Source organism: Heterocephalus glaber, unplaced genomic scaffold (assembly GCF_053883595.1).
Source record: "Heterocephalus glaber isolate CG9 unplaced genomic scaffold, H.glaber_assembly_v1.0 deba00000347, whole genome shotgun sequence".
NCBI lineage: Eukaryota > Metazoa > Chordata > Mammalia > Rodentia > Bathyergidae > Heterocephalus > Heterocephalus glaber.
Genome location: NW_028258143.1, coordinates 53,675,266 through 53,701,338, shown reverse-complemented (window position 1 = coordinate 53,701,338; position 26,073 = coordinate 53,675,266). Strand labels below are relative to the sequence as shown.

The following is a 26,073-nucleotide window of genomic DNA, read 5'->3' as shown; positions in this document are numbered from 1 at the left end:
CGATTTGTAGCAAATCTGATATTTATTGAACACTTACTATATACTGATCTCTGTTCTGGGTGCTTTATGCACATTATCTAATTTAATAATAAGCTGTTTGATACCTATTCTCATTAGAATTTAAACTCCATCAAGGCATAGATTGTTATATTTCTATTGCACAGCCTGGAGTCTATTTTCTAAATTTATATATCCTTCTCAGGTTGCCTGAGATTCAGATTCGTATATCAAGTTGTCCTGTCTCCACTAAATTGTCTCTGCTAGCATGTCCAAAGTTGAACTCAGTTCCTCTTGCCTTAGGTGTCTTGGGCAACGGTACTTTACACCAAGGTATTTAAGCCATAGAGTTGAGAAATTCATCTTTACATCTTTCCCTCTCAGTTGTATATTTCCCTGGGGCACCAAACCTGAAACATAAAAATCTCTGAACTGTTTTCTGCATGTCTTCATTTCCATTCATTTCTAAGTGGACTGTCAGGGCATTTGTTTTTTTTTCTTTTCCTTTTTTAAAAAAACCTTTTATTTGAGGTATACCTTTCATACAGTAAAATGTACAAACCATAAGTGTTCATACAGATTTTTGCAGTTGAACACACCATGTAACCAGTACCCATACCAAGATATAGCACATACCATGCTGGTGCACACCTGTATCCCAGCATCAGCACCCTGGGAAGCTGAGGCAGGAGGATTACAAGTAGGAGCCCAGTTTGGACAACTTAGTGGCACAGTGAGACCCTGTCTCAAAATAAAAAAATAAAAAAGGTCTATGGATGTTGTTTAGTGTGAAGACCCTGGGTTCCATCTACAGTCTTACAGAACAAACAAGATATAGAACATGCTCTGCCACAGAAGACTGCTTTACCTCTTCCTTGTCAGTGTCCCCCCTCCCCAGGATGCCCATAATTCTAATTTGTATCATTGTAGATTAATTGGCCCAATACAGATGGAACTGTACATAATGCACTCTTTTTTTTTTTTTTTTTTTTTGGTACCAGGAATCAAACTTGCGAGGCAGGCACTGGCGCCACTGAGCTAAATCCTCGGCCCTTATAATGCACTCTTAATGTCTTTTAAGTCAACATCATGTCTGAGAATATGAGTTTGTTTACTCATTCTGCTGTTGATAGGTTGTTTTCATTTTTAAGCTCTTCCGAGTAAAGCTGCTTTGAACATTCATAAGAGCGAGTGAGTGCTCACCATTCTTTGGTATACAAAGAATATACATGTCTTTTGGTGAGTGGACCTAAGAGTGCATTTCTGTTGGGTGAGTGAATACAAATCCCCCCCCCCGCCCACTGCCAGAGTTAAATAGCTTTAGTAGATATTGCCGCATAATTTTTTAGTGTGGTCCTTTTAATTTACAGTGCCAGTTCTAATTGTTCTACACCTTCACTAACACTTGGTATTGTCAGTTTTTTTCATTTTAGGCATATTTGTGTAGTGTTACCTCATTGTCATTTGCATATCTGATAGCTAGTGATTTTGAACACCTTTTCACATTTATTTGATATCTTGTGAAAGGTCAGTTTTAACCATTAGGTGTTTTTTATTTTGGATATGAACTTTTGTTGGATATATATTGCAACTGTCTCTTCCTATTTTGCTTGACTTTTCGCTTAAAACTCTTTGGAAATAATTTCATGCTTAAAAAATTTCACACTTGCAAAAATAGTTTAATAGAGCCTGGGATTTAGCTCAGTGGTTTCGCCACCTGCTGCGCAAGCGCAAGGACCCTAGTTCGATCCCCGGTACCAAAAAAAAAAATAGTTTAATAAACTTTTATATAACTTCTGCCTGTATTCTCTAAATGTTCATATATTCTACAACCATAATAGAATGATCAAAATGAGCAAATAGACATTTATTTCGTTTGTCTTTCTGATGTTTTTCTGGTCCAGGATCCAATCCAGGATTATATGTTACATTTGATTGTTTTGTTTTCTTAGATTTTTTTAAGAACTGCAATTTCTTAGTCTCTGATTTTCATATATTGAGACTTTGGAAGAGAGTATTGGTCAGTTATTGTGTAAATTCAAGTTGTGTATTTTTGAGCACAGATGTATTATCAGGAAGCATGTGATGTTGATTTGTATTAAAGTACATGACGTTTGTCTCATTACTGGTATTGTTAACTTAGATCACTTATCTAAGGAGATGTCTGACAGATTTCTTTACTGAAAGGGTTACTGTTTTCCCCATTGCAATAAGTAAGCTTCTTGTGGGAGATTCTTTGAAATTATATACGTATCTTGATTCTCATGTTTTTGCTCTCTGATTTTTGCAAGTATTAATGGGTATTCCTTGAAACAGTTATTATTGTGGTGATTTTAAGATTTCCATTGTTTCTTCTACATCTATAGAAGGAACAATTTATGCAAGGGATGCAAGTTCTATTGTATAGAACTCTATTGTAAGAGCCCCCATTTATTCATGGATTTGATTATAATTTATTATCAGTGTATACTTATTGTATTCTGTTGGTTATAATCTGTTACTATTGTTATTTATTTGCTCAAATTGTTTATATTGGCCTTTAGGAGCGTTCATGTCCTCTTTATTTTTTGAATACTCCCAATTTCCTGGCACCACACTGTTTCAGGCTAATTTGTACTTTTTTTGCCTCAAGCTTAGAATACACAAATTTTAGAATAAACATATATTTTCCTTTCTCTTAGGTATATATTTAGTAGTAGCATTTCTAGGTCATATGATGGTTGCTTCTGTGTTTCATGATTTGAAGAACTGGCAAACTTTTCCCAAGTGACTACACCATTTTTACATTCCCATCATCAGTGTATGTGGGTTCCAATTTCTCCATAACCTCCCCAAAGTCTATCTTTTTTATTATAATCAGGGTGTGAAGTAGTATCTTACTGTGGTTTCGATTTGTATTTCCTTCATGGATGATATTGATCATCTTTTCACAAGTTTATTATGTCTTTGTTTTTGAAAGATATTTTCATTGGGTAGAGTTCTAGAGTTTTTCTTTCAGCACTTTGAAGATATCTTCATTTCTTCTAGTGTGTATGTATGTATGTATATATGTATGTATTTATTTATTGAGACAGAGTCTCAATATGTAGGCCAGGCTGGTCTTGAACTCACAGTGATCCTCCTGCCTCAGCTTCTGGAGTACTGGGATTACAGTCATGTGCCATGATACTTGGCTTTTCTAGTTATCTAATGAGAATCTTTGTCATTCTGAACTTGGTTCTTCCACATAGTGGTTGTTTTCTTCTCTGGTTACCTTTAAATTTTTCTCTTTATTACTGGCTTTCAACAGTTTAAGTACTCTTTGTCTACTCCAGTTTCTCTTTTTTCTGGGTCTTCTGTTACATGTACTATATATAAGTTGCCTAGATAGTATCCCACTGAAGCTCTGATTAGTTCCTTCTTTTATCTTCTGTATGCTTCATTTGTATAATTTCTGGTGCTCTATCTTCAAGTTCTTTTCTTCTGCAGTGGGCAGTCTGCTGTTAGTATATCCAGTGTGTTTTTCGTTTCAATTTAATCTTGCTTCAAATATTGTATTTTTCATATTTTCTCTCTGGATATTTTTCATGTCTTTATTTTTCTCTTTACATCCTTCATAAAATTTTAAAAGATTTGTAACATTTATTATGTGATTTATAACATTTGTCTGCTAATTTCATCATCTTGCATTACTCTATTTGCTTGATTTATTTACTTTTATCCTAATTTTGGTGTCTATTTTCCTGCTTTTGTGCATGCCTTGCAATTTTTATTGGATTCCAGACTCTAAATTTTATGCTGAAAGTCATATTTCTTTGACAAGTGTTGGGCTTTGGTCTGGCATTTAGTTATTTGCATATGATTTTGATTTTTTTTTTTTTTTTTGGTACTGGGGATCGCACTCAGGTCCTTGTGCTTGTGCAGCAGGCAGCAAAACCACTGAGCTAAATCCCTGGCCCTGATTTTGATTGTTTTGAGGCTGCCTAATATGTTTTCCTTTGATGAGTTCCTTTTTTTTTCTTGTTCGTGCTACTTTAGCTCAACAAGATGTAGTACTGTAGTACTACAAGATGACTCCCTTAAGGCCTACCTAAATTCCTTTATAGTATAAAGTCTTCCTACTCTGGCTAGTACAAGCTCTGTGTGAGCCTTGATAATTGTTCATCCTACTGCTTTTGGGTGGTTCTTTTTCTGGCTTTGTGGAAATGGAATTTATGCACAAATCATGAGTCAGTCATATTCTATAGAAGGCACTCTACAGCTCTTTAGAGTCCTCTGCACAGCTGCTGTCTTTTCAGTAAATTCTCCTGTGAGTTCAAGGTACCTTGGTGTCCTAGTTACTTCCACAAGTTAAGAGAGGAAAGGTTTATTTTATTTAGTTCACAGTTTGTAGAGTTTTCAGTCCATAGTTGGCTGGCTCCAAGGCACATGCAGTGGGGCAACAGTTCATGGTGGATGGAAGGTAGCAAAGCAATAAGGGATGACCACATCTCTTTTTGCCCCTTTTATCTTATTCAGACTACCTAGGGCAGGTAGCACTCACATGCTTAATCCTAGTGCCCTGGGGCCTAACATTGCACCGTGAATCAATCACGTACTGTAGATTCGGCTACCTCTTGAAAAAGCCCTATCTAAGACTGCATGAGGCTTTGGGGGGACATTTAAACACAACCATAACACTTGGTCTGCTTACTCTTATTTCAGTCTCCCCATCTTGGCATGCTAGGTTTTGTTGGTTCCTCCTGACCTTTAACTGCGGCTTTGAGATCGCCGTTTGGCAGTAAGCTGGAGGAATTTTGCTTAATTCATTTGTTAGTCTTCACTCAGGGAGTGCAGTTCTTTGCTGTGTATTGTCCTCTTGTCTGAAAACTGTTAGTTCATAAATTTTGTCTGGGTTCCTAGTTATTTACAGGAGGTAGGGCAATTTGCATAGCAGAATGAGAAGTGCAACTATGAATTTAATTCTGTAGTGTACATTTTAGCATTCCATAGTGGCTGCCTACTCTTTTATGAAAATTTGTGATTTGAGAATTATTTTCTTTCTCTTTTTAATATGTTCAGAATAGATATGTGAGGAAAACAGATCTACTGTCCTTTTCACTGTTTTTTCTTCTGTTTTTTGAAGTAATTGTGTTCCTTAGAAGTATTTCATAGATTCATGGACTTTCCTATAAGTCTTTTAAGTTTCATTAAATTATTTTTTGTAATTCTAGTCTTTATTGCTATATCGCTACATAATTTCACATAGTTTGACTGTTTATTTATTTTTGAGACAGGTTCTTGCTATGTTGTTCAGGCTGGTCTTGAACTTACTATGTAGCCCAGGCTGGCCTCGAATTTGCAGCGATACTGCCTCAGCCTCCCAAGTGCTGGCATAACAGATATGTACTACCAGACCTAACTCAGTTTTTTTTTTTTTTTAGTTTATTATTTACGTTTTTGCTCTTAACTAGTAAATATACTTTATTTGAGTTTCTCTAGTTTTACTGCTAATATTTTTTGTTTGTTTTGTTTATTTTTTTGGTACTGGGGATTGAACTCCGGTCCTTGTGCTTGTGAGGCAGATGGGGCACCACTGAGCTAAATCCCCAGCCCTTTTCTTTTCCTTTTTTTTCTTTTTTTGGTACTGGGGATCAAACTTGGGTCCTTGTGCTTGCGCAGCAGGCAGTGAAACCACTGAGCTAAATCCCTGGCTCCAGCCCTTTTCTTTTCCAATCTAGAATATGTTGCATTTAGTCTACATGTCCCTTTAGTCTTCTTTAATCTTTGACAGTCTCTTAGTGTTTAATTTGCATAACTTTTTTTTGTACATGTGGTACTGGGGATTGAACCAGGGCCTTGTACATGCCTGGCAAGCACTCTATCACCAAGCTACATCTCCAGCTTTTAATTTTTGTGATGTTTTACTTAACATAATAAAATATGTAATTTCCAAGTAATATTTAAGTCTTAGTCTTGGAGGAGAAAAATTCTTATAATTTTCAGTTTTCCTCGTACTTTCAAGCCCTAATGATAATCTCAAGGGATCTAAGGGCAGAGGGAGGGAGGGATTGAGGAAGGGAAGAAAGGAAAGCAGAAGAAAGAAAGACAGACAAAGAAAGAGAGAGAAATTCTTGTTAATCCTTTGGCTTTTATCACTTCAGACTTAGGTCAAAACTCAAATTCTTTGCTTTTGCAAAGCTTTTAGATTTGAATAGATCAAAATGTCTTAAGTGCCATGAAGTCTATAGCAATAATACTTGGATATTTTTCTTTTTCAAATTCTTCCTTATTTTTTACTTTTTATACCTACAGAGATGCTGAGAGATATAGATTGTTTGGGCTTTGTGAAATTTAAAACTCACCTAAGATGAAACAACCTGTGAAAATAGAGATTAGTCTTCCAAGTTTGGTTTGAATATATGTAAGAATTTTTTCTACTTAAAAAGTAATGGATTTTTTTTTTTTGGACATATATTAACATATGGTTTAAGGGCCAAACTTTTTTCTTTATTATGGAACATATTTGTTTTTACCCAGCTAGACAGTCAAAAATACTATACTTAGGAACAGCCATCCATAAACTTCCTAGTTTTTTTAGAATTTCAGTTGACTATGGTAATAGCAGTGAGCAGTTTTATAATTACAGTATACAGAAATGTAGCAGCACTTAATTTTGTCCTTATAATGTTTCACTGTTTCTCTCTCCTGTGGCATTAGCTTTCCATGTGTCTAAAGCCTGGATTCTTACCTCTTTTCTTTACCCAGAATAGCAAATGTCCCCAGGGTCAAATCCCCCCCCGCCCCCGCCATGATTTCTGTATTCTGAATTTTATATGGTTTTTCTAGTTCTGGGTAGGGTCTCTGGTCTGCAACTGGGATCTCATCAAATTAAAAGCTTTTGGATAGCAAAAGAAACCAACAACGGAGTGAAAAGACAACACATGGTGTGGGAAAAAAATTTTGCCAGCTGTTCCTCAGACAAAGGACTAATATCTAGAATATATATAAAGAACTCAAAAAAATCAGACCCCTCAAATTTAAAGACCCAATCCAAAGATGGGCATCTGAAACAAATAGACATTTCTCAGATGAAGAAGTAGAAAGGGCAAATAAACATATGAAAAATGTTCAACATCATTGATAATTTAAGAAATGCAAATTAAAACAAGGCTGAGATTCCATCTTACTCCAGAAAGAATGGCTCTTATCAAGAAATAAACCAATAACAAATGCTGCCGGGGCTATGGGGAAAAAGGAATCTTTCTCCACTGTTGATGGGAGTGTAGACTGGTGCAACCACTGTGGAAATCTGTGGAGGTTCCTCAAAAAACAAAACAGAAGTTCCATTTAACCCAAATATTCCCCTTCCTGGTGTCTTCCTGAAAGAATTAAAAGCATCATACCACAGTGATATATGCACACCCATGTTTATAGTAGCACAGTTTGTAATAGCTAAATCTTGGAAACAGCCCAAATGCCCATCAAACGATGAATGGATAAATAAGATGTGTTTTTTATACAATGGAGTATTACTCTGCCATAATGAAGGATAAACTTGAAACATTTTTAGCTAAATGGATGCACCTCAAGACTATACTCTTAGGTGAAATAAATTGGACACATGTTTAAGAACTGCATTGTTTCTCTGGTGTGAGAAACTGAAAGTGTAAAGAAAGACCCAAATATATAATAGATACTAGGAAGAAAATGTTCAAATGAGTAGAGGAACAAGAGAGGGAAGAGGGATAAAGGAAAGTAGGAACAAAAAAAAGAGATTAGAAGGAAACGATGGAAACAAAGCTTTTGTAAATAAGGAGAGGAGGGATTGAAGAGAGGGGAGGGAAACAGGAAAAAAGAAGCAAGATATATCATGTACTGTTACAAATTTCCTATGATGAATGTTATCATCTATATCTAAAATATACCTATACAATTAAAAAAGAAAGCAAAATTTTTTTTCCTTGTTAATTGGCTGGAATATGCCTATAAAATAATCAATTCTTTGCTTATTTTGAAAGTATATTTTATATAGCAGAGACATTTAACTCTTCAGTAGAATTAATCAGCATCCCTTTTTTGAGGATTAACAACTAATGGGTATGAAATGATTTGATTTGTTATAATTCCTTGTATTGCTTTCTACCGCTACTCAAGATTGGCCCATATTGTTGTTTTAGAGAGGCTGATCTAGAACTCCTGGGCCCAAGTTACCCCCCTGTCTCAGCCTACAAAGTAGATGGAACTATAGGAAGGCACAGAATGCTTTTGATAGGATTCTATTGGCCTTAGAAAGCTTCTGTGTTTTCTCTTTGAAAAATTGAGTTGTCATGTGTGTGTATGTGTATTTTTTTTTTGCCAGACCTGAAACTAGCCATTTCTCCAACAAGTCCTGATCATTTTATTTTTAGTCCTGATCATTTTTAATGGGCATGATCATTAAAGATCAAAGTCTAAACATGATCACTTTAAAAAACTGATCTGCTCTGTTTTAATGTGTTAGGTTTCATAGTCATTTAGGTCAACTATCCTTTTTTTTTTTTTTTTTTGTTACTGGGGATTGAACTTGGGTCCTTGTGCTTGTGCAGCAGGCGGCGAAACCACTGAGCTAAATCCCCAGCCCAGGTGGACTATACTTTTATACCTGTACAGCTTTTAAATTCAATATTGTGACATCTAAACAGGGTTGAAATTAAAAGCTAGCCCTATAGAATTAGTGATTTCCTTTCAATTATCATTACTAGAGTTTTGGGATTGTTACTAGGTTCTTTGGTATTGGCACTATAAATTCTACAGCAGTTTATCATTATGCGGTGGCTTGTTAGCTGAGTCTGAATGTAGCCCATTGTCTTTAAAACCTTACTTCACAAAAGCAAAACAAAAGAAACTCTTGACTTCACATCACTTGAATTTTAAAATACAGGTGACTACACCAGTTGATTTGGAAAGAAGACTGATAATACTACTTTTATCCTCAGCAACTGATTTGTCTAATGGTGTTCTAAGTAACTAGCAATAATTTGTGTGGCTGTTTTCGCGAACATATGTACTTGATTCTGAATTGTTTAGTCTTAGTGGTATTAGATGATGTCTAAAGACCTATAGGCAGGTAGAGTTAAAGTATCTTGTTAAAACACACTTCTCACTCGTATTACTTAGATATAAACTTGATTGTTGCCTTTTGATCATCACTCTTTTATAGGGCTCTCAGAGTTAAATTAAAAAGGAACTGGTTTTTTGGTTTACAAGTTCATCCAGATGAGCTAATTAAGTATAAATTTCTCCTGATGAATAAAGACTAAATAGATCTCATTCGAATAGACATTTTAATCCTAAATATTTTTGGGGAAAAGAGAAAAATAATCATTCATAGTTTCACACTGCTAACACAACTATTATTTTTTTTGGGTATTCATTTGTTATCAGATTTAGCCATGCATACATTTTTACATAATCATATGTCTAGCCAGAGTTAACAAGCACCAGTGTCAGTTATCAACTAATCCTTAACTACTTCCTCAATTTCTTCAGTTAAGAAAGATTATGTAACAGTAATTCTCATTTTAATTTTTTCATATGTAGTATATATGGAGCAAGGAAGTCACTATAGTGAATTCTCTACTGTCTCTATTAGTGATGGAATTGAAAAGTGATACAGAACAAACAGCAAACCTTTAAAAATTCCATTTTGATTTTGATTTTACTCTTACGTTTTTTGGCATTTTAAATATTCTACTTTTTTTTTGGTACTGGGGATCGAACTTGGGACCTTGCGCTTGCAAGGCAGGTGGTGGAACCACTGAGCTAAATCCCCGGCCCTAAATATTATACTTTAAAAAATATGGCTAGTGTTAATTTGAGTTGGCATCCTCTGAGCACATGTGACCTGATAAAAATCAGATAATCAGAAAATTTAGTGACCAGTTTATTCTATGTTATTGGATTTCTTCTTTTTCTTCTTCTTCTTCTTCTTCTTCTTCTTCTTCTTCTTCTTCTTCTTCTTCTTCTTCTTCTTCTTCTTTCTCCTTTCTTCTTCCTCCTCCTCCCCCTCCCCCTCCCCCTCCCCCTCCCCCCCTCCCCCCTTCCTCCTCCCTCCTTCTCCTTCTCCTTCTTTTCTTTCTTTCTTCTCCTCCTTCTCCTTTTTCCTTCTTCCTTCTTTTTTTTTTTTCTTGAGACAGTGTCTTGCTATGTAGTCCAGGGCTGCCTTGAACTCAAAGCAATTCTTTTTCCTCTGCCTCCTAAGTGGTAGGATCACAGGTGTGCACCACCACACCTGGTGGGGTTTTTTTTCTTGATTTAAGTCACACCTTGGAAAGAGTTTACTTTTTGACTTTCATAATTCACAATTCTAGACTTAGCAGTAATTCTTCTGTATTAACAATTAGGAGAGCCTGAGCTCCACCCTCCATTTCCTGTGAGACAATTAGGATCTTGCCCTCAATTCAGAAACGCTTGGGAAGTGGTTGCCCTAACTAGACACATACCTTTCAACATTTCATACTGGTGGAGGTTATGTTAGATATAGGTGAAATGATACTGGTACTACCTGGTACACTATGAAAAAATACATTTTGTGGTATAACATGAGAATCTAGCTGTCTTATAACAAAAATTCTTTGGGAACATTCTTTTCAATTTCCAAATAGACTGAAATAGGAACATAATTTAGATAATGAGCTGTATTGTTGTAAATTTCTTCAATTTTTGTTAGTAAAAATGTATTATTCCCCCTGCCTTTATAGATTGGTTTTATAGTCCTCATAGATTTTATTTGATCACTAAAATTAGCATGGGTTAAATTTTTTTGGAGTTAATCTAAGAATTAATAGAAATTTATTTTTCATTTTAGGAAATCTACGTTCTTTAATGTATTAACAAATAGTCAGGCTTCAGCAGAAAACTTTCCATTCTGCACTATTGATCCTAATGAGAGCAGAGTTCCTGTGCCAGATGAAAGATTTGACTTTCTTTGTCAGTATCACAAACCAGCCAGGTAAGAAATACTTAATGTCATTGTGTTTAGTGGCACTGTATAGGCTGAGTAAAAAATACATGTGATACATTCAAAGTAAGGTGGAAAGATTTTTCTTTCAGAATTAATGTAGCATTGTTTTGGCTAATTGTAAAAGCAATGTAGAGTAAGGAGAAAGAAAAGGAAGGATGTACCTGGTAGTTAACATTGCAGTTATTTTTTTCTGGTGAGTATGAACTAAAGTAGAGGGAGTACTTACTCTGTGTTACATGATCTCATTCATGTAAAAGTGTATGTGTATATTCATCGAAAAAGTATAACGAAGATCACTAACTGTTATAATTAATTGTTATCTCAGGGTAGTGGAGCTTTTAGGTGATCTTTTACAGTAGTTCTTTGGTATCCATGGGAATTGGTTCCAGAACCCTGTGGGTGCTAGAAGTTCTTTACATAAAATGGTATAATATTTGTATATAACCTGTGCATATTCTCTAGTATACTTTAAATATATTTCTAGATTACTTATAATACTTAATGTATATACTATATAAATAGTTCTTACATTCTATTTGGGGAATAATGACAAAAAAAAATCTGTATGTGTTCAATACAGGTGTAGTTTTTCCCCCAGAATATTATTTTTTTTTTGTAACTTCAATTATGTTTATTAACAGAGTACCTTTTTACCAGTAAAAATACATATTTATAAGCTAATCCCAGGCTGTTCAATGTTATGTAAATAATATATCTGTAACAATTATATTAAATCCATACATGAAACATATTTAACAATCATAAAGTTATATCAAATTTTAATAAAAGCATATGGAGCGTCAATGAAAGACCATTAGCTAAAATACAAAGAAATCAACCAAAAGTGCTTTCAAAGGCAGAAAAGCACAGGCAGGTATTCTGCCTTCATTGTGAGTCTATATAACTACCTGGATCCTGGGTCCCTGAGCCTCCCTATGTTACTCTCCTCCTTCCTCAAGGTGGCTTGGTCCTTCCAGGCCTCCGTATTATATGCCTGGAGCAGCAGGATCTGTCATCTCCGCATCAGCCAGGAATTTCCTGTTGTGGCAATTTTCTTTTCTCCATTTCTTGAGCTTCTTAAGTGGCAGAGCTACCACCCAGCTTTGTGGAGCTCTTTCCTGTCAGGAACAATTCTACATAATTTTTTGGGGAAAATCATTCCACAATTAAATTATGATTAGGCCTAGTTTTCCTGCCTACAGGCCAGCTATGGCATGTCCAGACATAACTCCATCGTCACCTCTAGTCACAGCTAAAACCTCAATGGTCCCGTGATGCTGTGATGCTCCAGGGCAGGATAACGCCAGCTGAAGACATCCTGAGAGGAACAAAATCTTTATCTACATAGTTCCTCATTGTTGTAGGATTATCGCTGCTGCTGTCTTCTGAGTCATCTGTTACATCTTTTCCTCTTGATGTACCAAATAAAGGTCTGGGAAGCTCATGGTCTTTTGTCTTTGCTGCCCAGAATAGCATTGATCAGGCCCAAAGCTCAGCTTCTTCTCTAAGTCTCATTTCTGTGTTAATTAGAAAATTTTATTCCAGTGAACAGAGACTAAAATTGGGGACCAAAATTAGGGATAGATTCTATCAGCTATCTGGGAAAAGCCAAGTTTATTACATCTGTGTGTGGATGGCTAACATTGGGAAAGAAATAGCATCACTAGCTAGGAGAGATTTCATCTGTGAGTGGATGGGCTGACACTAGGAGAGAGATATTAGCAGCTAACTGGGAAAGAATTAGGCTTATATAGGTATTGAAGGGGCTAAGAAATCTGGGGTGAAATGTTTATGATTGAGTCAAGGATAATCAGCACAGGTGTGTAGACAATCACTGGACTGTTTGGTGCTGGGGAGATTATCTTCTCTTTACTGAGAAATAGCCTGTTGTTTGCTGAAGGTGGCCTGTTTGGTTGGCCTGTATTCTTGTGAAGATCTCACCTATGTGAGGCATGACAGCTCCTTTTCTCATTCGATGGCCTTCATTCTGTCATTCCTTGACCTCAAAAAAAGAATAGGCTATCACCAGTATACTATCACCTCTATTTGACACCAGACTGACTGACTCAAACTCCTGGAAAATGCCCCCAGAATATTTTATTTTATTTTATTTTTTTGGTACCAAGGATCGAACTTGGGACCTTACGCTTGTGAGGCAGGCGCTGGAACCACTGAACTAAATCCCCAGCCCATCCCCAGAATATTTTAAATCAGTGATTGATAACTCCTATGTGAAATCTTCCAAATGGAGGGCTCTTTGTATTCCTAATTTTTCTATAGTGTTTGAATTTTTTATGATAAACATGTATTATATCTTTAATCAGAAAAAATACAACTTTTACTAGATAAAATGATAGTTTAGTGTAGAAGTTTAGGCAGTAGGGAAATGTGTAATGTAAGGAGTGAAAGTCAGCTGTATTTCATCTACCTTGCTGTACCAAGTATAAATACTTTGATGTATCCTTCCATATTTTCCCAAGAATATGTTCACATTCATAGAAGTAGGATATTTATTTTACCTAAGGAATTAATATTTTTCTAGATTAAAAAAATACATACTTAAGAAAATCAATATAGTTACCAAGAGGCAGTGGATGCTGGGGAGGCAAGCACAATGTCTAGCTAGAGAAACTAACCACATTTTTTGTCGTTCCAGTGGATTTTCTAGTAACAGACCTAGCTGTAATAATTGTTTATAGAACAGTTATTTTGAAAGGACTCATTTACTAGGGATGCCTTTTATGGAACTTTTATGTTGTATTTTATTAGGTGGTAAAACTGACATTGTATTACTTTGTCATGCTGTTGAAAGTAGCCTTTATTTGTTTATATACTTAAACCTCCATTTTTACATGGCAAACTGTTTTCCCAACTTAGTTTCTCTCTTGCATTAACTGAGCTTTCACTTAGCAAAGCAAAGGTTATCTTGTATATGCACCTGATTTTCTTGCCGTTATTAGCTAGGTTATTACATACTATGCTGATGACTGGTTCACATCATTACATACATATTTTGGCTCTATAACCTATGTGGTGATTAATCACAACCCTAGACTGCTTGTGTTCGAGTCCTAGTTTTATTACTACTAGTTGAGTAATCTAGATGCAGTAAATTTCTTAACTCCTAAAAGGTACAAATTCCTCATCTGCAAAATAGCACCTCCCTTATAGAATTGTTTTGAACTTTGAAATGAGATAATAGATATAAAATACTTAGTCTAGTACCTGACACAATGTTGCCTTTTTTTCGTTGTTTTTTTTTTGAGACAGGGCCTCACTATGTACTATATAGTTCAGGTTGGTCTTGAACTTGAGGCAATCCTCCTGCCTCAGCCTCCCGAGTGCTGAGAAGACAGGTGTGTGCAACCACACCTGGCCAGTATTGACTTATTTTATGATTATTACCCTACCTTTTGCCAGTATACTCCTCACTGCTTTTGTGTGTGTGTTTGTGTGTATATGATCTGCCAATGTAACTTTTAGTAAATTTACTGATAGTTTTAATCTCAGGTACAATAGAAATTCTATACTGCTTTAACTTTTCTCCTTCATTTTATAATAAAATCATCTTCTGTATTTCAGCAAAATTCCTGCCTTTCTAAATGTAGTGGATATTGCTGGCCTTGTGAAAGGAGCTCACAATGGGCAGGGCTTGGGAAATGCCTTTTTGTCTCATATTAGTGCCTGTGATGGGATCTTTCATCTAACACGTAAGTGCAGTTGCTCTTCACTCATTGATTTCATCAAAGTCAGTGTTTTCTTTCCAGTATTGCTCAAATGAAATTAGAAAGACTGATTAGTAGAAGATTGCTTTTCTTTGCAAGATAATAGTGGGCTAGTTTGTTATCTGTTAATTTGTGATTTTTAATGTTATTTAGTGTAATCTCCACATGTGAAGACTTAGTCCATAGTGAGTATAGGCTGTGCTGATATCATATTCTAATTGAGTACAACTGTTCTGGATTAGAGCCACTAAGAAGTATTTCTGTGTATGACTAATGTTGATGTGAAGACATTTTGAAATTTTTTTGGTCATGATGGTGATTGAACCCAGCACCTTGTGCATATTCTCCAAGTGCTCCACCACTAAGCTATCCTCACAGCCTTGAAATTTTCCTAAGTTGTAGAACTTTTATGCACTCTTACTTTTTCCATGTGTCAAGAAGGCAGAATTAATAGAAAAGGGGGTTCTAGTTATTTCAGAGGAGAGAAAAAAATCCTAATTATCTATTAGAGATGAAAGGATTAAAGAAACTAAATTAGCTATTTGTTATGGAGAGAGGGATATAATTCAAAGAGACAAAACAGGTAAGACTGTAGTTGGGCTTATGTTGTTTTGATTACAAAAGTGAGAAATAACAGTAATTCTCTGATAAAATAGAATTAAGGTTAAGGCTTAGATTAGGACTGTACTTTATAATACTAGTATTATAATGAGCAAATTGGTGTAAACAAAACAAAAGTAGGAAGTAGGGGCCAACTGTGGACTGGTTCTGTGCTCTTCTTTGTTACCAGTCCTTCACTAAGGTAACAATAGCAATTGAGAATGAGGACTTAGAACATTTTACAGCAGTTTAACTATTTTTTTGTCATTTGAATCAGATAATTTAAAAAATTGTGTTAGTACTTTTTATAGGTCCTTAAATTTTTTTCTTTGCTTAGTAATTTATTTTTACTGTATTTTTAAAAACTCACCACAGATAATTTGAGAAGCACCAATCCAGGTGCTCTACCTTGGTAAAAGTATAGAAGGACCTTCTGGGAGGGTTTGTGGTGTAGGCAAAGAATGAGATTGGAGTAGGGAAGATTTGGTTTTGTAAAGAAGTGAACCTGAAGCCTGTATGTTGGAAGAGCCTCTGTTTTTCCACTGCTTCTGGTCACTAATGTGAGGATTTCAAAGAGAGAATAGAAGTCAGTTGCGACTCTTGGATTTTGGTTCTTGGTCACTTGAATGAATCATGATGGCATTATCTGAGATGTTAAGTATAAAAAGAGCAGTGAATAGTATTGAGAGAGAGACAGAGACCTGTTTGGGACATTAGTTTGAATTTTTGTACATAGACCATGTGGGTGGATATCTATTAGGAAATAGGATAGCCCTGTGAGAGACGGATGAGGGCAAGAGAACTGAAGATTGGGGATGAGAGAGATTGAACTGAAAGGTGCAGTAGAGCTTAAATTAGAATAGGGATCCCTCATTAGGGAAGGATATTTGACTTAGTAGTTTTAGAGTTGGAGCAGTTTAGAGTGAGCAAAGTCCTGATGATGGCCTGAAATCATTAATAATAAATGTTAGTAGTAAAAATATCTTAGGTTTTGTTGTTTCTTACATAGCATTTATCTGATATTTTCTTAACACTTAGAGAAAAAATGAATTTGGTTAGATACATACATATTTTATTCAGGCTAATAATACCATCATTACTAGATATGGGCACTAGCATACCCCTGTAATTTCAGCTACTTAGGAAACTGAGGCAGAATCCTAAGTTTGAAGCTAACCTGAGTAACAGTGAGAACAACTCAAATTAAAAGTTCAAAAAGGCTGGGAATATGGCTGAATGGTGAGAGCACTTGCCTGGCATGCATGAGGCTTTCGGTTCAATTCCAGGTACCACAAAGAAAAAGTAACCCCCCCTCCAGCTAGATATAATACTTTCTTGTTATGATTGATTACAGAAATATTAAAGTGTGAAAAAGTGCATCATATAATTGAAATATGCTACATATTAGTGTCTAGTGCATAACAGAATGATACATTTATAACCACAATTAAAATTTTCTAAGAATTATAGTTAGAAAAAAAGACTTGTAGAGATTAGAAAGATAATTCTTTAATTCCAAATAATGATATATTTTAATATTCAACAGTTAGATTATTTAAAATTTTTAAAATTTATTTTATTCTTTTGTGGTGTTAGGGATCAAATGTAGGGCCTTGCATGTTTAGGCAAGCACTGTACTACTGAGCTCCAATCCCAGTACCAATAATTAGATTATTAAATATGAATGTGAGATGCATTTTTCTGTTACATTGCTCTTTTAAATTTATTTTTATTTTTATTTTTTGCTGGTATTGGGGACCAAACTTAGGACATTGCACTTGCGAGGCAGGTGCGGAGCCACTGAACTAAATCCCTGGCCCTGTATTGGTCTTTAAAAGATTATTTTCTTCAGATATCTTAAAGTCACCAGAGATGTAGTTAATTAATTAATTTCATTGATTAAATAATAAATATTTTCTCTTGTGGGTATTGAGGATATATAGTGAGCACTAGAATCTGATATTCTTCTTCTTTTATAATGCTTCCCTTCTAGTGATGGAATAGACATTGAATAATTATATTGATAGATCTGTAATTTACATTGTTGGATCTGAGCTCCCCCCTTCTAAATTTACCAGTGAATTATTGGCTTTACCTGTTACCACACATTTGCACTTTAGTTCTTAACTTCATCATTTATTTTGATTAAGTATGGTCTGTTTTGTATCTTATTGTTTCTCTATTTTTGTTTTAGTTGGTTTAAAACTACAAAGGAAGAAGAATATATGAGGGGATGATTATATATTTTACTGCTTCGGGGCATTCTTAAGCTTTAACAGTTAAGGGACAGAAAAATTTGGAAGTTTGGTTTATCCCTATTTTACTTTAGGCTGTTTCTCTTCATTAATTTAATTTTTAAAAATTTAATGTTTTCCAAAGAAAATTAATGTTTTCCTCACCTTGTTTACATCTTTTATTTTGAAATATTTAAGACATACATTGTCTGAGAAGTGTGTACTTATTTAAAATATAAATATTTACTTTGATGGCTTTGTTTTGGCTTTAAAGCTTTAGATCACTATCTCATTGATTTGATACATATCTATAGAGCACCTTTTATAAGTGTGCTTGATGCTGAGGGATGTAGTGGTGAGTGAAAATAGATGCAGCCCTCGGCTCATGGAGCTTATACTGCAATGGTAGATATAGAAATTAAGTAAATGGTCACATACATTAGATATCCTTTCTCAAAGAAGAGAAAGAGTACGTTTGTGTATTAGGTGTTATCTCAAGGGAGCAACAGTTATGCTGAAAGGTAAGGTTGAGTGAGAGCTAAGTTAGTGAAAGGAAGAAAGGAAAGATTACTCAGAGTAAGTGGCTCTCTGTATTAAGGCCTAGTGGTAAAAAGGAACTTGCTGACTCTTCTACAGTGTGGATAGAAGGAATGGTGAAGATCAATGGGAAGAACCTAGGGACGTAGTTTGGAATGTCATCCTGACCACCATATTAAGAATTTCCATCTCAGGCTAGGGATTTAGCTCAGTGGTACCAAGCCTGCCTTGCAAGCGCAAGGTCCTGAGTTGGATCCCTGGTACCAAAAAAAAAAAAGAATTTTCATCTCTAATGGCTTAAATACAAATTTTTAAAAAAAATTATTTATTTTTGTTTTTTTGAGACAGGGTCTTGCTTTGTAGTTCAGGCTGGCCTTGAACATACTGTGTAATCCAGGCTGGCCTCAAACTCATGATAACCCTCCTGCCCCAGCCTCTTGAAGTGCTGGGATTACAGGCATATGCTACACTCCTGGCCAAATATAAATGGTTTTAAATGGAGAATTGGGATGGGATGGGGGCAGATTAAATTGTTTCAGGAGCTTATTTTACAATTATTCAGTTGTGTTGCATTTTTTTCTTTATTTCTTCTTCTTTTTTTTTTTTTTTTCCGGTACTGGGGATCAAACTTAGGACCTTGTGCTTGTGAGGCAGTTGTGGCACCACTGAGCTAAATCCCCAGCCCAGTTGTGTTGCATTTTTAATGTTTTAAGAAATCCAAAAGTAGGGCCGGGGATTTAGCTCAGTGGTTCCGGTGCCTGCCTCGCAGTGCAAGGACCTGAGTTCGATCCCCGGTACCAAAAAAAAAAAAAAAAAGAAATCTAAAAGTAGGTACCAAGCATTTGAAGTTTCATTTTATTGTAAAAATTTAGTTCTAAGAGACTGAGAATGATTTCATAGGTAGTGAAAATATAAAAAATACAGAATAATACAAAAAAGAATCTATACATATTACTTAGTTTGCTTAGTTCTTAAATAGTGGAGTTTGTTACATAATGTGTATTTCACATTCCTTCCCTCATTAGTCATTAGTCTGTTTAAAGTTTTTTCAGTGGTTTTCTGTTTGCAAAGTGTACTAATAAGAACATGAGAAGTGGTAGAAATAATCAAAGATTATCTTACTTGCATTTGTACAGATATGGAGTTGTCTTTTAAAGTATATTTTTAAATATGCTGTCTTTTAAATCATGTTTAAAGTACTTGTCTTTGAAAATAAATCTTTTAAGTTACTGTATCCCAACTCATAGATACGGATTTACTTATATAAACAGGAATTTATCTTTCCTTAAACAAGTGTTGCTGGGGTGAAAGTTGGGTCTTACTTTGCCTTGTAAAAATATAAAAACCATCAGACTTTGCATAAGGAATTATGAGAGTTCAATTTTTTCTGTTCTAGTGATTTTTATCAGCAAAGCTCTGTGAGAAGTGTTTTTGTAGTACAAGTGAATTTCTGTTTATTAAAATTAATTTAAAAACAGAATAAGGGTCTTCACTTATTGCAGGGTCACTTATTTTTCTTCCTGTATCTTAAGCCCTTTTTATTTTTTACTTTTTATTTTGAGACAGCATCTTGCCAAGTTGCTACATTTCCCAGGCTGGGCTTGAACTTGAGATCCTGCTGCCTCAGACTCTCAGTGTGGTGCGATTACAGGTGTGTGCCACAATGCCTGGCTACCTTTTCAAAATTCTTTCTTTTTTTTTGGTACTGGGGATTGAACTCAGGACCTTCCACTTGCGACACAGGCGGTGGAATAAAATTCTTAACAAAATTTTGCTTAAACCAGGGTAAATTTTAGCTAATGAATAGAGCCTCTATTTCTAAAATATAGAAAATACCTCAAAAATGGTAAGATTCCAGTGTCTGTCAAACTTTCTGCCCAAGTGCACTTATCACAAGGATGAGGAACATGGGAGCTTTGGGTGAATAGCATAGCTCCAAACATTTCACAAGCAAAAGCTTTTGTAACGCCATGCTTACTTTTTTCTGTTTAGCAGCATGCAGCCCCCAATTTGAAAGGCAGGATCATAGGTTAAGACATAAATAATCTAGACCAGTGGTAGCGAACCTTGGCACATGGCCACAGTGAGCTGTTTATGTCATTGAAAGCTCCCAAAGGCTCGCCATTACTGCCCTAGACCTACCAAGAGGCCTATCTGACCAAGCAACTAGTGTGGCTTATAATATTATTTGCTTATTTAGTTAGTGCTTTTAAGATTATTAGGTCTTGATCATAAGAACCCAGTGAGGTATGGAGGTCTTAGTATTATTCTTATTTTCTTTCTTTTTTTGGTACCAGGGATCGAACTCCAGTCCTTGCTGCTTGCACAGCCGGCGGCAAAACCACTGAGCTAAATACCCGGCCCCTATTCTTATTTTCATATGAGAAAACTATAGCTTAGAGAGGCAAAATGATTTTCCCAGGTCACATAAATAAAGAGTAGCAGTGACTGTGATGAAACTGATCTTGTATGACTTCAGCCTTTTCTCCCAAACTCTTTCTGTCCTACTGTAACATCAACTCCAACTCTGTTGTCAGACCTCTGGGAGAAAGACTATTTGGGGTAAAACTGACAATGCATGGGAAAACATGGCTAATTTCCTAAGGATTAAAATAGATTGTGTTTATTTATTTAATTTATTTTCCTGTAATTTGCTAATTTATAATTGTATAAATTATGGTGTACAAAGTGACTCGACATATGAATATAATGTAGAACAATAAAATCAAACTAGATAACATCTATCATCTCAAATACTTAACATTTTTATAGTGAAACATTTGAAATTTATTCTTAGCAAATTTTAGTGTACAGTACTCTAATACTAACTATATTCAATATATGCAATACTACACACACACACACACACACACCCCTACACACACACCTACCTCTATATTCCTTCCATGCAAGATTTTGTACCCTTTGACACCACCCCCCTTCTGTAATCAGCAGTCTACTTAGTGCTTTAACTCTTGATTCCTTTGTCAGTGTCATGGAGCAGAAATTAGGAGAAGTTGGTTGAATTACAATGTTTGCATAGTTTTTTACCTAGGTGCATGCAGTATTTTGTTCCCAGTCATTTGTATTGCTGAACATGGGATTTGATGATTGTATCAACTAGGAAGTCGATAAAGGATATTGATGGATTGCTGCCCTTAGATTTCTTGCATAGATGTACCCTTTTCAGTTTGCTTTACCTGTGTTTACCAAAGAAGATACTGAGTCTTTAAAGTCACATGTTAGGGCTGGGGAGGTAGCTTGGTGGTAGAGTGTTGCTCTAGCCTGTGGAAGGCCCTGGGTTCCATCCTCAGTGTTGCACCTACCCCCCCAGTTTCTGCTATTTATAAAAACACTAGAAGTTTATGTTCCAAAAATTATTTAATGGATTAAACTAAATAAATATCCATTATACTTAACAGGTATTACTCTTATTTTTGGTACTGGGATCGAACTCAGGTCCTTGCGCTTGCGAGGCAGGCGGCGGAACCACTGAGCTAAATCCCCGTCCTGACATGTATTACTTTTATGGAAGATTTTGTTTATGTATGTTTGTTTTTTAAGTCTTTTGAAGCAAATTATCTAAATTTCCTCTTCAGTTTGGTTATTTACATGAACTGAGGCAGCTTTTTAAAATTAAAAAACATTTCTAAACCTTCATTTATTTGAAGCAGAAATGGAAGTGTATAATGTTCAGGACGTTTTTCAAAGTACAGTAGTCCTTTAAAAATTAGCAAGTTAGCCAGGGATTTAGCTCAGTGTTTCCGCTGATTGCCTCTCAAGTGCAAGGACCGAAGTTTGATCCCCAGTACTAAAAAAAAAAAAAAAAAAAAATTAGCAAGTTGGCCAGGCATGGTGCTGCATTTCTGTAATCCCAACACTTGAGACACTGAGGCAGGAGGAGCACTGTGAGTGTGAGGCCAGGCTGGGTTACATAGGAAGTTCAAAGCCAGCCTGGACTACATAGTGAAACTCTGTCTCCAAAAATAAAACAAAACAAAATTAGCATATCTTTAGTGGCTTGGGAATGAAGGTCAGTGAAATTCTGGGTTCAATCTCTAGCATCCCCACCCAAGGTAATTGTTTAAGTATATTAAAGATCATAATGAAAGGGGAAAAGATAATCATGTTAGCATAATACAATTATATATAATACAACTACATACATGCTTTCTTTTTAGAGTAGGAAAAATTTATTGAAAGAAAGCTTCTGTTTCAGAGAGACAGAAGGGGGACGAGAAAGTGGGTTGCCCGCCCACCCCACTTTTCAAGGATGTTTTATACAGCAAAGCCATGTGGTGAGGTGGGTACAAAGTGTGACAAAACTATAAGACCCAATGGAAATTTACAAGGTGGGATTTTCAGTAAGGGTGGGTCAGGGTTTTTTTTTTTTTTTTAAATCTGTCTTTAAAGTGGAGTGTGTATGGGTTTTAGAATCAAACCTGAGTGTGAATTTCACCTCCCACTTGCTATCTATATGTCTCTGAACCTGTTTTCTCATGTAAATGGGGATAACGATACTGTAATACCGTACAGAATTATTTTATAGTTTAAATAAGAGATTCTTCTGTGTCAGTGCAGAGACTTTACTTTTTAAATGCTTTATTGAAGTTTTTTGTAAATGTGGGTTTTTTTCCCCATTAAAGTTATTGGTACATTTTAGGTATAAAATACAGTTACATTCATCATTGGGATCTTGTACCATTACATGAGTCTCTTGGTTCTTATTTTTTTCCCCTTCCGCTGCCCTCCCTTCACCCCCTCCACCCTTCCCTATTTGCAAAGACTTTGTTTCCATTTTTTTCCTTTTCTCATATTTTTTCTTTTCCCTTCTTTCCTTTTCACTACCCCTCCCACTTCCCCTACTCTTTTAGACCTTTTCTTCCTATTACACAATATCAATTATACATTTTTCAAATTACAATATCAAGACCTAGACAACATTCCCACAGATTTTACAGAATTTAAAAGAATATAGGAAGCATATTACAAAAATATTTTTTGAAATAAATTTGACAACATCTAAGAAGTACCTTGGAAGACAAAGTAATGAAACTGACTCTGGAAGAAATATAAAATTTGAATAGCACTATTAAAGAAAGTATATTCCTAGCTTGAAAACATACTTATGTGACAACAACAGGCTTATATACATTTTAACTGATAAATTATATCAAACAATTAAAGCAGAAAAAAGAAGGAACACTTCTGCTTTCATTTTAGGAAATCAACATTGTGCTAATACTAAAACTGGATAAAGATAAAGTATGGATAAAACTGGATAAAGAAAAAAGTATGAACATAGATAGAAATTTAACGAAACAAACTATTAGAAGTCAGATCTGGCAGTATGTAGAAAGTGGTTTTTATTATAGAGATGGCAGTGTTGGTTCAGCATTGGAAGATCTACCCCTATAAGTAAGTCATCATTTTAACAAAGAAAAGGAAAAGGCCATATGATCCTGTCAGTAGTTGCAGAAAAAATATTGGACTAAATTCTACAGTTGTTCATGGTAAAAGCTATCAAGAGTCTAGAAGTACAACAGAACCTTCTCAACAAATCAAAGACATATACTCCATACTTCCAGCAAAAACGCCTTATATGAATGGAAAAGATACAGTGCTTTCTCCCTAAGGTGGGGAACAAGGGCAGATATGCCTACTCTTCATCTGTCCATTAAACTTTGAAACATAGGCCCAAACCAAAATAGTCTGGCAATAAAATGACACAATTAGGATAGGATTGGCAAGGTAGAAGTAAAATCTTTATATGTAGATGAAATGATCATCTACAGAGAAAATACTAAGAAATCTCTCGGAGCCCCTAGAACTTGTGTTTGAATTTATCAGGATTAGAAAACACAAGGTATATATAAAAATTCAGGTCTGTGTATACTTGCTATAAATGAAGAATTGGATATTGAAATTTAAAAGTTATGTAGGAGTACAAAGGACCTAGAAAAGGAAAAATAAACAGAAAAAAATAACAAGTGTTAGAAGACATTTAGTACCTAATTTTAAGACTTCCTCTAAAGCTACAGTAATCAAGGCAGTGTTGGTGTAAGGAAAGACATATAGATCATTGGAATAAAACAGAGGATCTAGAAATAGAACCACACATATATGGTCCACTGAGTTTTGAAAGATTATTTAACGTTAACATTTTATAGAACATAAACTCAATTCAAGAGCAGAGGAAAAGATAGTGTTTTCAGCAAATGGCACTAGAACACCTGGTATCTGTATATAAAAACATTAACCTCAACCCTTTATTTCCATACATAAAAATATCTTGAAAGGATCTATGAACCTAAATGTGAAAGACTAAAACTATAAAACTTTAAGAAGAAATTACAAGGGAAAATGTTTATGAATTTAGGGTAGGGAAGAACTTCCTAGGATACAAAAAACATGATGTATAAAAGAAAAAAATTTCACTTAAGAGTATCGCCTCAATGTGCATCCACTTAGCTATAAATGTCTCTAATTTCTCATTTTTTATGGCTGAGTGGTACTCCATTTTATAAAAAAACCACATTTTCTTTATCCAGTCTCCAGTTGATGGGCATTTGGGCTGTTTCCAAGTTTTAGCTATTACAAACTGTGCTGCTATGAACATGGGCGCACATATATCACTGTGGTATGATTCTTTTAATTCTTTGGGGAAGATCCCCAGCAGTGGAATAGCGGGCTTAAATGGGACTTCCAGTCCTAGTTCTTTGAGGTATCTCCATACTGATTTCCACAGTGGTTGCACCAGTCTACACTCCCACCAGCAGTGGAGCAGGATTCCTCTTTCCCCACAGCCCCGCCAGCATTTGTTATTGGTGGATTTCATGATAGCAGCCATTCTTTCTGGAGTGAAGTGGAATCTCAGCGTTGTTTTCATTTGCATCTCTCGAATGACCCATGATATTGAACATTTTTTCATGTATTTATTTGCTATTTCTACTTCTTTGTCTGAGAAATGTCTGTTCATTTCAGATGCCCATTTTTGGATTGGGTCTTTAAATTTGGGAGGTCTGATCTTTTTAAGTTCTTTATAGATTGGAGATAGTAGACCTTTGTCTGAGGAAGAGCAGGTGAAGATTTTTTCCCACATTGTGGGTTGTCTGTTCACATTGCTGGTGGTTTCTCTTGCTGTGCAGAAGCCTTTTGATAAGAAGAGATCCCACTTGTTGATTGTTTGTGCTAGTTCACGGGCAACTGAGGTTTGTTCACACATGAATAAATACCGAATAGTTTCTCTGGTGTGAGAAACTGAAAGTGTAAATAAGGACTAAATGTATAATAGGTAATGTGAAATAGGAAGAAAAGGGGCAAAGGGGAAGGAAGTGGGAGGGCTAGGGGAAAGGATAGAAGGGAATGGGATTGATATGAGAAAATGGAAAAATAGGAACAAAATCTTTGTAAATAGGGAGGAATGGAGGGGTTGAAGGAAGGGCTGGGCAAGGGTGAAAAATAAGAACCAAGAGAGACTATGTAAAGGTGCAAATTTCCAATGATGAATGTCATTATATTGCATACCTAAAATGTACCAATGATTAAAATGAATAATCGATAACGTAAAATAGGAAGAAAAGGTCCAAAGGGGTAGGGGTAGTGGGAGGGGCAGGGGAAAGGAAAGAAGGGAAAGGAAAAATGATGAGAAATGGAAAATATGGAAATAAAGTCTTTGTAAATAGGGAAGGGTGGAGGGCGTGAAGGGAGGGCTAGGAATGGGGAAAAAATAAGAACCAAGATGCATTATGTAAAGGTACAATTCCCAATGAGAAATGTAATTGTGTTGTATACCTACAATGTACCAATAAAAGAATTTAATAAAAAAAGAAAAACAATTGATAAATGAGATTCCATCAAAATTTAGAACTTTAAATGACATTGTTAAGAAAATGAAAAGTAGTCCTTAAACAGACCATATTTATAATGCATATAACCTATGACCAAAATATATAAAGAACTCTTACAGCTCATTAATAGACAACCCAATTAAAAAGTAGACACAGGAAGATGATAA

The 26,073-nt window shown here is 35.4% G+C and overlaps 1 protein-coding gene across 4 annotated transcripts in view; it reads left to right on the top strand.

Moving 5' to 3' along the window:
• Positions 1-26,073, top strand: part of Ola1 (Obg like ATPase 1) — a 174,603-nt gene that overhangs the window by 4,113 nt on the left and 144,417 nt on the right. Inside the window, exons 3-4 of one of the 4 annotated variants that reach the window (XM_004857694.4) lie at positions 10,805-10,948; positions 14,543-14,670. The exons of 1 other annotated variant lie outside the window; for it this stretch is intronic. In XM_004857694.4, the coding sequence (XP_004857751.1) occupies positions 10,805-10,948; positions 14,543-14,670 (272 nt within the window). The remainder of the gene's footprint in view (positions 1-10,804; positions 10,949-14,542; positions 14,671-26,073) is intronic. 2 more of the 4 variants (XM_087200543.1, XM_087200545.1) reach the window with 2 other exon arrangements.